This window comes from Oryzias latipes, chromosome 15 (assembly GCF_002234675.1).
Source record: "Oryzias latipes chromosome 15, ASM223467v1".
Classification (NCBI taxonomy): Eukaryota; Metazoa; Chordata; class Actinopteri; order Beloniformes; family Adrianichthyidae; genus Oryzias; species Oryzias latipes.
This window is the reverse complement of record NC_019873.2, coordinates 16,578,669-16,591,048: the sequence shown is the minus strand read 5'-3', so window position 1 is coordinate 16,591,048 and position 12,380 is coordinate 16,578,669. Positions and strand designations below refer to the sequence as shown.

The 12,380-nt window shown below is 37.6% G+C and overlaps 1 protein-coding gene across 1 annotated transcript in view; it reads left to right on the top strand.

The window, feature by feature from the left end:
* arid5b (AT-rich interaction domain 5B) overlaps positions 1 to 12,380 on the top strand; it is a 78,520-nt gene that overhangs the window by 23,884 nt on the left and 42,256 nt on the right. Inside the window, exon 4 of the mRNA XM_011484322.3 lies at positions 11,661 to 11,891. Within this exon, the coding sequence (XP_011482624.1) occupies positions 11,661 to 11,891 (231 nt within the window). The remainder of the gene's footprint in view (positions 1 to 11,660; positions 11,892 to 12,380) is intronic.

The following is a 12,380-nucleotide window of genomic DNA, read 5'->3' as shown; positions in this document are numbered from 1 at the left end:
CACACTATCCGCCCTGAAAAATAAGTCTGAGTTGATAATGAGGGAGCGTTCTTTGAGGAAATACACACAGCAACTCTGATCTGAAATGGCATGTAATTCTTTGCCTGACCCAATTCCCAATCTCTTGATAAGATGTTTTTTTTTTACTCACTCCCTCCTTCCAGCAGAGCTCACTAAAATGGGAACTTGTCCCATTAAAGATACATTTAAAGGCAAACATGTCATCCATTTCACTCTGCAGGAGAAGGATATGTGAGGTAGAAAGTGCTGTTTACTGAGGACTTAGCCAGAGAAACTCTCTATGTATTCATCTTTCCCTCTGTCACCGACAACATCAGAGATCCCTGATCACAGCTGCTCAGTCGAGTTTGTGTTGGACAGTGCTGCGTGACGAATGAGGGTCGCCGCCATAGCAGATAGAGTATCATCACCTGGGTGTGACAGCTTTTAGGCTCATTTGAACAGCAGTAAAAGTCCAAAGGCAGACTCTTTTTCTGCCACCAACAATACCTGATTGAATTAATTCAATGATACATTATTAGGAAAATCCAATAATTTGCTCGTTTATTTTGGCTGCTTGCAGAGCAGCTTGTTTTTTTGTTCCCTCGCTCTCAGTATTGACTGCACTATAAGTGGATTGACCCTTAAAACCCAGCAGCAGTCTTTCATTACTCAGGATGCAGCCAGTGACAGCAAACAGTGTTTAAGGCCATTTCGACGGCACACAAAAGGGGATCAGCGCCGGCTTGACCCCCTCATCTCAGCTGATGAGCGCAGCAGAAATCCCAGCCTTAACCTAACTTTCTTGTGACAATGATAATTCTGAAGATCCCGAATAATGAATCACTTTATCAGAGCCACAAAAGAGGCTTCCTGAAAGCTCATTTGTGACAAAGCCACTGGTTTTTCTTTTTATACTCAAAAGAACCAATTTGGGTTTCTGACAGGGAGCCCCTCTGAATAATTCCTTTATGTATTACAGGACCTATTAAATGCAAACTTTTCAATCTGGCAATCAATAAGGCAGGCAGCTCTCCCTGGCCCTACGCCAGGCACATTAGGACTGCTAGCAGTGGTTGCTAGGGAGCTGAGCCTGCTCAGGGGAAAGAATGTTTAATGTAATGGAATCACATAAATCAACTCGAGGAAAGTGCTTGTGTTGGTTTGTCTTTTCTCTTCTTCTCTTCACAACATTAAAATGGGTGTGTATTTTTGTCAAAACGTCTTGCATACACTCACCCCCTCCCTCCACACACACTCCTCCACTGGGTCAACCACAAGAACATCTGGGCAGGAATTAAAATGAGGGAAGTTGAGTTTTCTGTTTGTGAAACGCAGTTCACATGAGTGTGAATAGCAGTGTGGGTTTGTGTGCATGTGCTCGGGTTTCGTACGCATAGCTTTGTGTCCTCAATCCTTGTGCTTCACACTTGATTAAATTGAGGTGAAAATTATATAAACTTTGTGTGTGTGTGTGGGTGTGTGTGTGTGTGTGTCATAGCCACACCCTGCTGAAATGAATGAGGCACTTTAGTGCTTTACTATAATTAAGAACAGGAGCCAGCATGCATTGAGGGCTCTGTCTCTATCACTCTGTTTTTCTTTTTTTTTTGTACAGTTTCAACACATTAACTCCTCTGGCTATTAGTGCCCTTTTGTGCGAATGTGACTCTTAAAAAAATTAAGCATGTGAAAGCCATATCGACTCCACCTACCTCATAATATTCTTTTTTAATAGCACTGCCTTCACGCAATGCAAATTCTGGCAAATGCCATTGACTCACCTTCCCAAAAAAGCATCCAGCTTTATGCATCTGAACTTAAAAAAAGTGAATATAAGCCTTTTGTTCCTCAGAGATGCTCATGTTGGTTTCTCTTAAAAAGCTTCCTGCAGTCAAGTGATGATAAAATTAGGTTTAAAAAAGGAAACACTGTGGAAATTGTGAACGTTTTGGAGTTACTGTTGTCGAATTGATGGTAAGAAAGTGGAAGATTCTGCAGAGAAGTCTCTGAAAAAAGGACAAATTCATCTGAAATAGATTTTAAATGAATTTCTGTTGGACTTCTCTAAAAAAAAAATCCTCAGCTATGTGATTTAGCTTCAGTTAAAGTCCCACTTTAATCATCTTTTGATCTATTGTAAAAGTGGTCTTTCATAAATGATTATGCCATTTTTAGAAAAAATACAAAAACCTGGATTGCTTTCTAGGACGTAATTTCTGCAGAGAGATGGTTCATCAGAAATTTGTCTCTGAGTTGTGACTGTTGGCACCAAGTAAGCCTGCCTCCACTTCCCGTCATTTACCTGTTTACACACTCTCTTGCTGGCTAACCCCCAGCCTAGTATTACCATTGCAACAAAAATGGTGAGAAATATTGGAGCCATCCAGCCGTACAGTTTTGAGCCATATGCCAGCTCAGATGAGGAAACAAAGATGTACATGGATCTATTTGTCTGCAAGTGGAGGTATCAGAATTTAGTGGTGCAGGGAGCTGGTGGCTCTTTTTTTAAACTGTATTTTTTTTTTCATTTGCTCCTGATTTGAAAAAAGAAAAACTCAGAAATGCAGTTTTAAGCTTTATTTCCTTAATATATGTCCTCCATAATGAGAAAAAATACCACAGCAGCATGTTAAAAACACCAAAAACACAGTTTTTTTCTGAGTGGGTCTTTAAATATCAGGTGCCAGACTTGGGTTCAGCACATGAGAACACTGAAAAGTCCCCCCATGTGGTTGTCATTATTTCCAGCACCCGCTAGTCCCCAGCAGTCTCCAAAATGAGAACTAACTTTTAAGAACAAATTAGATCAGGCAAGACCAGGGTTGCTTAGCCGAACTTATAAAACTACATTGAATTGCCAATAAATATAGAGTTCCTTTTTTTCAGTTTTGTCTCCACTAAGACAGTAAATGGAGATGAGCTTTGAGCTCAGCAAGGAAATGGAAACATGTAGGTCATAAAACCAATACAACCAGCTTAAAGCAGCTAAAAGAATGTGCAGAACCTTTGATTACTGGAATAAAAGATTAGTCATAATGTTTGTCTCTTTAAACTTCCCTTTTTAGATCAAAAACATTTGGTGTTTTTTGTAGATTGGGAAAATAGAAAAAATGTGATTAAGGCAGTTTTAACAAAAAAAGTTTTCCCTTAGTTTTACTACATGTTATTTTCTTTAAAATCTTTTTGAGTTTTTTTGAAGTGTTTTAACTAAATAGGCTAATCATGTTTGTATGCGTAGTTTTTCATTTTGCTACCTTGGATCTGGATTGTGTATTTGTCTGTGTGTGAGTGCACAGCTTGCATCTGATAAGCAGGCACAAGGCGAGTCAGTGTGGGACTGTCGATGACGGACAGTCACTGAGTCATTTGTAAACATTATGTTTTTCTAGGCATAACCTTTTAAAAAAAATGGTTTTATTTTTGGTAATTCTGCTCCTTTTGAATATATTAACATAAGTTTAAAAAAAGTGCTGTGATCAGTTTTTTTTTAAATTTGTTCTCCTATAAACGGATTGATGCACTTTTGTTTACTACACAGACTGGTAAAATGTTCCAGCACATTTTGTTTTATCCAAGACAGAGTAGTAATTCACAGAATGAATAAGCAGTGAATCACTCAAATCCTGTGACTATTATTGCTATATTTTTTTGAACCTTTTTCTCTTTGTTCCACACACATTTTTTCAGTCTGGTGTCATTGGCAGATGCTGCACCTCTTTATTTGGTCAGGTTTCAATAACATGAAAACAATGGCAGGATTGAACGCCTGCTGCTGCTTATGTGGCCCCCCTGTCAGTGTCACTGAACAGCGAGAAGGCAGGAGGATGAATCAGAGATCTTATATATTATGAGAAGAGGCTAAATGAAAACCATGGAGCTGCGGAGATCAATACAAAGCATGAAGAATCGAGCCTGTGGCGTGAAGCAGGAATACCAATCATGAAGCTCCTCCTCGACTACATTGTTTTTCTGCCAATGTAATCCTGATTATTTCAAGTTTTTAAGTTCTCTTGGGCTTTAATTGGAGGAAAAGGGCTGTGAAAAAGACAAAAAACACAAAAGTAGCCCTGCTTTACATGCTTTGCCATTTCTTGCCAACTCTTCTAAAGCAGCAGGGGGATCTAGTAAATTCCTTGGCCGACCAGATAGTGTGGAATCGTTGACAACGGCAAATTTGGACTGACTGAGTGATTTAGGGACTATAATAGGTGTCACGGAGCACAACAGTTGTGGTTTTCAGCTTTTCCCTGCTCAACTTGGAAAAAGAGACATGAACACACACTTGCCTGGAAATCCTATCAAGGATTGTGACAAGTTAAAAGTAGTTTTTTTTATTCTTGGCTAGTGGTAATGAACACATTTAACAGGAATAACATGGGATCTGTGTCAGCAGCTCTAATATTGCAGCCAGTTTCAGATCTAACCGGTTTTATGCAAAGTTTTTCTGCGATGCCACGGTTGTGAAATTCAGTGACATTACTGCTGTGTCATCTACTGTTGCAATAACTACTCATCCAAGAGAGCCGTGGCTTCGACCTCCACAAATGAGTTGACTGTTGCATGCAGCATTTCTGAAAGTCTGATGATGATGAGTAAACTGTCACGCTGGCTCTGAGAGAGTAACTCTTTCATTGGTGTAATTGTACACAAAACGCGCTCTGTTGTCATATATCCTTAGCGCTTGTTCCCATTATGTTTACCCCCGTTTTTTCTTATCCTGTGCACAGTCTACACAGTGGCATCTCACTTTTTACATTATAAAGCAAAGAGCTGGCTTACTGGAAATGCCCCCCTCTCTTACATTTTTGAGAGTCTTGTGCTGTGAAAGATAATTCTCTGGCATTATTCTAAATGCAGACACATGTCCCACAGCATGCTCCTTGTACTATGCATCGAAAGGCTTATTTTTAGACTGTCTCGTGGCAGCTAGTTAATGACTTTACCAGTATGCTGTGGACTGCTGGCGTGTCACTAATGGGGTGATACAGGACAGCAGTAGTAACCCGTCAGAATACTGTAACACATGGCGCTAACTCATTGGAAGACACCATTTTTTCCTTGAGGCTTTTATTTTGACATGCTAATTTTTCTCCTTTCAATCATTTTGTCTGTAATTTAAATGTTATGCTACTGAGTAACATTCCTCACATGTTGGAACAGGCGTTTCAAAATAATTGGCTTTTTACCTCAAATATTTACCCTCTAAAAACATTTGGAGACATGAAATATCATCGGATTTCACCACGTTATTTGCATTTAATTTTCTGTCTGCTTAAGCAATAAAATCATTTTTCTATTTATTATTTAGTCTAAAAATGTAGATAATTATTATTACACTTTTTTAATAAGTTACTGTAACAGTTAAAAGTTTTAATGGATATAAAGCATTTCATTTTTGTCATATTAATGTTCCTTTTTTAGTTGTTCTCTCCAAATAGCCAATTCTCCTAATGTACCCTTGAATGCTTGGACCTTCTGCAGTGCCAGAAAACTGTCATACTATTTAAAAAAAAAAGAAAAAACAGATTTTATGTTTTTTTAAGCACTTGTCCTTGAGCACATTGGGTAAAAACAATCATCAAGGCAGAGAAAGATTTAAAAGATAGTTGTGTTGCAACAACAAGCTGTGACATGGGTGTGAACTTCGAAAGTATTTCTGAAATAAAAACAGCCTTTTGGTGCCTATTCATGCCTAAAATTGCAGTTTTTTATGGTTTCTTTGTATATATATTTTTTCTAGGTGTAGTAAATTAGTAAAAAATAAATGTATACTCTTCTGAAAGAGCACATAAAAAACACTCAATTGCCTTTTGAGGAAGGAAATTGCTTTCTCAAGACCTTCCAGGGGAAAAAAAAGTTTAACACAGAAATGGGGAAAAACCCCAAACGTATCAAATGACCTTTTGAAAAATTTGGCATATCTGATAGCCGTTTGCTTTTGATTTGAAAGCAATGACTTACTCAAAGAAAACCCAGTGCCCACATGTTGAAGCCAAAAGGTTTAGCTGCCAAAAACTTGCAGATGAGTATTTTTTTAAAGAGGAAAATGAAATTTTGAAAGACACTTTGTAAGGAGGCACAGATGTTGCAGAAAGGGTGATATGGATTTCATCATGTTTCACATCCAACATTTGTTCTCATTTGTTTTTCTGAGATGGATTTCCAAGTACATGCTTATAGGCAATGGCAGCAGTGACATGGATTCACAACACAATGTTCTAATGATGGGAACAAAATGTGGAATACAAAGACATTTCATTGAAATTCATGAGTAAATGTATAAGCAGAAACTTTGTTTGCTATTTTATTTGATGTTTGAAATATTCTGAATACAGGCAAAGATTTTTCTTTTTTTTTTAGTCACTTGCTTTGACTGTCCTTTTTAGAATAAGAGGTTCAAGAGCTCAAACCTCAAGCTAAAACACGAAACGGTGGTCACAGCCCTGACACACAAGGAGTTCAGTGTTGTCTGCACCCTCTCTGTAGTCACGCAATACCTGAGTCTGAAAATGTTTAAATCAGATTCCAGTTTGCGTTTTGATTTCCACATCATAAAAGCGATTCATGATTCTTTAATCTGCTGAATGTTAGTAAGATCGACCCCATCTTGTCTTCTGAAGAGTCAACTGTGCCTTTCTCACATCCTGCTCGCGTTAATGTGCTGCACCTTTCACTTGAGCAAATCCGTCATCTTTGAAGTGCCTACAGCTTGAACAAAGTTTTGCTTTGAGCCTGACAAGAATATGGGTGAATGCAAATATGCCGCATCCCTTTTCTTTAAAAGCTACTTTAATGTGTCAGTCTTTGCACCTTTCAAGCAACCTAATGCTTCTGATTCGAACTGTACCACGACAAGATGAAAGATTTAAAAGCCATAAATAAAATCCTTTCTTTTTGATTTCTTAATCATTATTCATTGTCCTACAAAATAAGAGATGGGTAATACGGTTGGAATGAAAACCCCCAAAAACTGTTGTTGTGCAGAGGATTTAGTCACTTTAGTGTTCTGATCCGTCCATGTCAACAGGGGCCCTTCTGATTGCTACTAAACTTCTTGTGCATACAGTGTGACAGAAAGCTCACATTCAAAGGACAGCCAGAGTCTCAAAGAACTAACTGGAGCAACAAGAAGAAAGGGTCTCTGCATTGTGGAGTCGGTGTGAAGGTGCAGAGACAGCAGACGGTGACACAGCCAGAATCCGCAGAAGAGCTGTGGAGAGTTCTGAGGATGACTTTAAAACACACACTGGCTAAGTGCATCAGAACATCTGCAAATGCACTGAGGAACTGAAAGCAGGAGTTCAGTAAATGTAACTTTCATACTGATCACAGTAAGAGACAACAAAGGACCATAATGTTTCTGTTTTTGACCCGTTTTTAGATGTAAACAAAAAAGATGCTCCTTTGTGCTTCCTTCCAATGCCCATCTGTGTGGGATAATCCAAAATAATCTATTTGGAATTCTGGACATTTATTGTGAATACAAGCTGAAAAAGTCGAGCATTTCAGGTTTCAGGAAATAGCAGTCGCAAAAAATAAGGAACAATACATTTCCACCATTGTACAAATAGAATAAATGATTAAAATTTCTTGGTCCAGTAAAATTTTTATCTTGGCCCAATTTTTTTATTTTGTTAAACAAATCATTGTAGTTTGATTTAATTTTGTTGCATATTATCTAACACTAATATACACATCAACGTATGCCATCGAATGATTATGTAAAGCATGTTTCAGCAAAATAAGAAGAATATCAAAAAAGCCTCTAGTTCTTAGTTGTCGGCAGTAGGAACCCATAAATAAAAATGAGGAAGACAAACGTAAAATGTAAAAAATAAAATAAAAAAGGGGAAGCTGAATGATAAGTCTCACACTTCTATTTTTGTAGATTTGGTGCAGATAAAGGGTTTTATCAACTGTGTCTTAAATAAAGGTGAAGATGCAGACTTTTTATTTAGTTAGCAAAAGGAGGTATAAGTAGGGTTTGCAGTAAAAGATTTTATGTCATTTTTATTTTTGAAGCTGAAAAGGCATAGGTGACAAAGGAGATACTTTTTTTATTTCATTTTTCAAAAATAAAAGCACAACACCAATGTCATTTTAGGAAGAAATATTCATTGTTCCTTTTGTTTTATTCTTGAAGTAATTTTATTGGGCTGCACTGAGTGACTCTAATGTGAGCTGTCCTGTAGTAGAGTACTTCTGGCCCTGACACGATTGTAGTTTATGAGGTCAGGAGCTTTACGACATGTTCTGAAAATAATCTACCTCGCCTTAGCTGTTTGATCTTCCTGCTACACTACTAAGGCAGGACAGACAGAACAAGGAAATACAGAAAAAGAGTTTCTGTGAGGAGGAAAAGTGACTTTTTCAAATGTTTTTTCAGCACCCCTCAGCTTTCCAATGTGACAACCCCAAAGCCAATACAAAGCTCACAGCCAGATAAGGACACACTTTATTTTGAAAAGCTAAGCTTCAAGAACAATGGAATCTTTTTTAAGTGCACATACACTCAGGGTGCATTACACGCTCCAACACACACACCCTGACATGCAAACGTTACAACGCCTTTGTACAGTTATTAATGCCTTGAGGCGCTCTCTCTCCAAATTGAATCTAATCAAGTGAAATGCTGTGAGGGTCCTCAGGAGAAAGAGCAGGTCTGACGGTGACCGCTTACAATAAAATCTGTGACATTTGGAAACAAAGACGCCTCTATACCTCTGAGGGGTAATTGCCTATGACAGTCCAAATGCAGTCTTGAATAAATATGTGTCTGCTGTATAATATCAATGCTTGCATGCACAAATATTTGTGGTAATGCTTTGTAAGAGGATTTGTGGCAACTTTGTGGCATACTGTGTTTCAGATGTGTTTTTTTTTGTGTGTGGGTTGAATGGTTTTGATTGTCCTGTTTTTTGAGTGGTTTTATTATTTGAAAATACTGGAACTGTTTACACCTAACACTGGGAATTTCTGCTGCTGCAAATTTCTTATTGGAATCCTTCTTGACATTTTTATTTCTTTTTTTTCTGATGTTTTTTACTTTACATTCCTATATTTTATGAGTTTGTAGCCTCAAAACATCAAGAAGCTAAAAGGAAAAAAAATATTTTTAAATCTTTTAAACCTGGTAGTCTTGTAGAAAGCAAAGCATAAACCACACTTGTTATATAGCCCTGAAATATTAACTTAGCAGCAGAAATACCCATGAATGTCACATCCAAGAGCTTTGTAAGAGCAGACGAGATGGTGAATAATTCATATAAAACTATATTTCAAACTACCTTGCTCTGCTTTATCAGCGGCCCCTCTGCAATATTACAAGTAAAATATTTATGATAATGTTTCAGGATGTGACTTTGAGTGTAGTTTGTAAGGAATTTGGCATATGTGGCTTTACACGCAGCGGCTTTGTTCAAATGCCTGTGTTGACTTTTAATTGTCACCAAGTCAGATCCCTAATTTCAGCAACCGAAATATGGGGGGCGGATGAAGAAGAGAGGTTTATTGGTTTTGATGCCAGGAGCTTTCTAGTTTCTGTTTGTGGTCTGTTTGCTCGCTGCTAAATACAGTATGATCGTGTTTCAGCAGGCACTGTGGCGCAGGTAAACGGCACATACTGCGAGCAGTGGAGCCAGAACGCATCCAAAATACAAAAACTAAATCCTTTCCTGTTCAGATTTTATTTACTTATCTGCACTCAAACACACAAATATGATCCATTCCCCTGGCTTGCAATCCACAAAGTCATTATTTGGATTAAAAAAAAAAAAGAATTCATTCTAAAAATGTTCTTTAATGCACTGCTAAACTAAATTATCTGTATTTATTGTGCATTTTGTTTTACTGCTGTGCTAGGAGAGACAGATTAAGCCCTGTTTTATTGCCGTCATTTTCATTGGCTGATTAATTTATCAGACTTACTTGAGCAAAAAGCAAAACATTTCAAGTGGAAACACTAGTAGGTTAATTCACATTTACTGCCAAAAATGTATTACTATCTCTTACAGCGCAAATATAATAAGTAAGCATGTAATTACTTATTGATAAGGTTTCTGCAATGCAGGCAACCATAGATGTGTGTCGCTAATTACAAAATAAAAGCTTTAGTGTCTTTTTAATCACCAACAGCAAACTTCTCATTTTGGTGCAACATGTAGAAGATGGATGGAAAACAAAGTAAGGACAAATTGTAGTAATAAAACAAAAATACTCGATCTTCCTTTGTGCTTTTCTGTTAGTGACTTTTATTTCCTGTTATACGTGGTGTTATCTTTAAGTATTGAATTTTTTTTCTGTGCTTTTTCCATTTTGCCTTATAATAATCTTTCAGTTATAAGTGTTTAATAGACCCTGCATTGTATTTTTATTAGGCATGGATAGGAGACTGAAATATTTCAACAGTTTTTTTTTTACTGTTTTTTTTTAACCTTTTTTTTATAAGCAGCCATGCTTGCCTCAAGATGAATTGCAAAAACGTTGGCAATCTTTTCATCTGTTCTTCGACTTATGAGTACATACTTGCACAAGTAAAAACACTTCCTTTAGCTTCAGCGTTTACAAATGCTAAAGAATTTCCCCTTGTTACTGTGATTCCTAAAGTCACTGTGTCTGTTTCAGCGAGCAGGATTTTTTTCCCCTGACGTGGCATTTTGGTGTCAATAACAATTAGATTATCAGTATCTTTGTGCGTTTTTTATTGCACTTTATCAGTTTGGCCCCAATTTCACTTCCTGTCTTGAGGTTCCTAAGCTAACAGACTTTTCTTAGCCAGTAAGTTATAAAACATGACTGAGCTGTAATTTAAGAGGGTGAATTACACACTGGTATGAAAAGTGGCTTAAAGACGGGCTTTATTAAAAAGTTTCACCTCAAAGTAGCTCAGAGTGTGCAGCCAAAGTCCGCTTTTTATTTTGTTTGGTCAGTATGCAAATGAAAGGCTCGCCCACACACAATCACACCTGTCGACTGAACGGTTCATGGAGTTTTTCACCGTCAAATAGCTAGAAAAACAAACTAGTCAGTCAAATAGAGGGCGACTTGAGTTGTCAGCAGCAAATCATGCATTTCAAACATGCAGCCTAACGATGCTATGTGTTTGTACTGCAGACATCAAAATGTCTTGTCAGTTACACTAGAAGGAAAGGATGTGAAACTCATACAATACCTATTTAAAGTTACAGCAGAGTTTGAGTACCTCACTCTCTTTGTGTGATGCATTTATGGAGAGTTTTTGTGGTAGCCGAGGAGATAAATGCAGTTCAAAGTGTGGCTCATTTTATCCTAGAATAGCAGCAACTTTACTCAAATAATCTCCTGTTGTATATTTTTAAATGCTATTACCTCTCTTGGGTTAAAATACATCAACTTGATGTAATTTCCTATGTAATTTAAGACTAAGATTACAATAATATGTGTTGTGAATCTATGAATCAAATTGACAGATTTTGTGCAAAGAGATGACACCAGCCAAATAATGATCCATGAAAGGCAACACAAAATAAAACAAAAAGAAAAAGCTGAATAAGTTTGTCATGTAAAATGGAGTGCCTGTTTCCTGTTTCCTTGCATTGCTTTTCTCTTTACAAAATCGAGCTCTGCAAAATCTCTGAGGCTCCTCTGACAGCTTTTTCTGTATTTTCTATGTCTTTTAGGCCAAGAAGAGGATGGACGAAAAGTTTTAGTCCTGAGTTACCCACAGTATTGCCGCTATCGCTCGGTTTTGGCCCGGCTACGAGAGCAGCCATCGTCCCTGCTAATAGATCACATCGTGCTGGCGCTGGGCGGCATCGCCGCACTCGGCGGGAACACGAGGATCCTGTACTGTCGTGACACATTCGAACACCCCGCCCTCCTGCAGAACGAGAGCATTTGTGACGAATTTGGTGAGTACCTGTGGAAAACACAACACATGAACTCATCTAAAATGTGCAACAAGTATTTCTAAAGAGGTTTATGATGTTTGAAGTGCCTTAAGTTGCTTTATCAAAAGTGTTGTGTGCTGATCTATGAATGTAGGCACTCTCCAGAAACCTATTTTCATTATTTAGTTTGTCTCATACGTGCAATTGCGCCGTTGTGGTTAGCCAAACCATTAATCTAGGCCCACTTTGGCCGGAAAACTGCCGTATAAAAGAGGCTAATGTAGTTCCATTGTGTGAAAAGTTGTAAAAAATATGGCAATAAAGTTCTTTTAAAACGTTTAATTATGTTAGGGCTGCCTGTCAAAATGAACTCATTTTGAGGCACTGAAAGCAGTTGCTGTAAATAATAAATACATTTACTCAGCAATTAAAGTGAGAAAATCAGCACATTCTATTGCTTTCTGATGGACTTTTTCCAGCATTCATCATAAATTTAAGCATATCACTTGA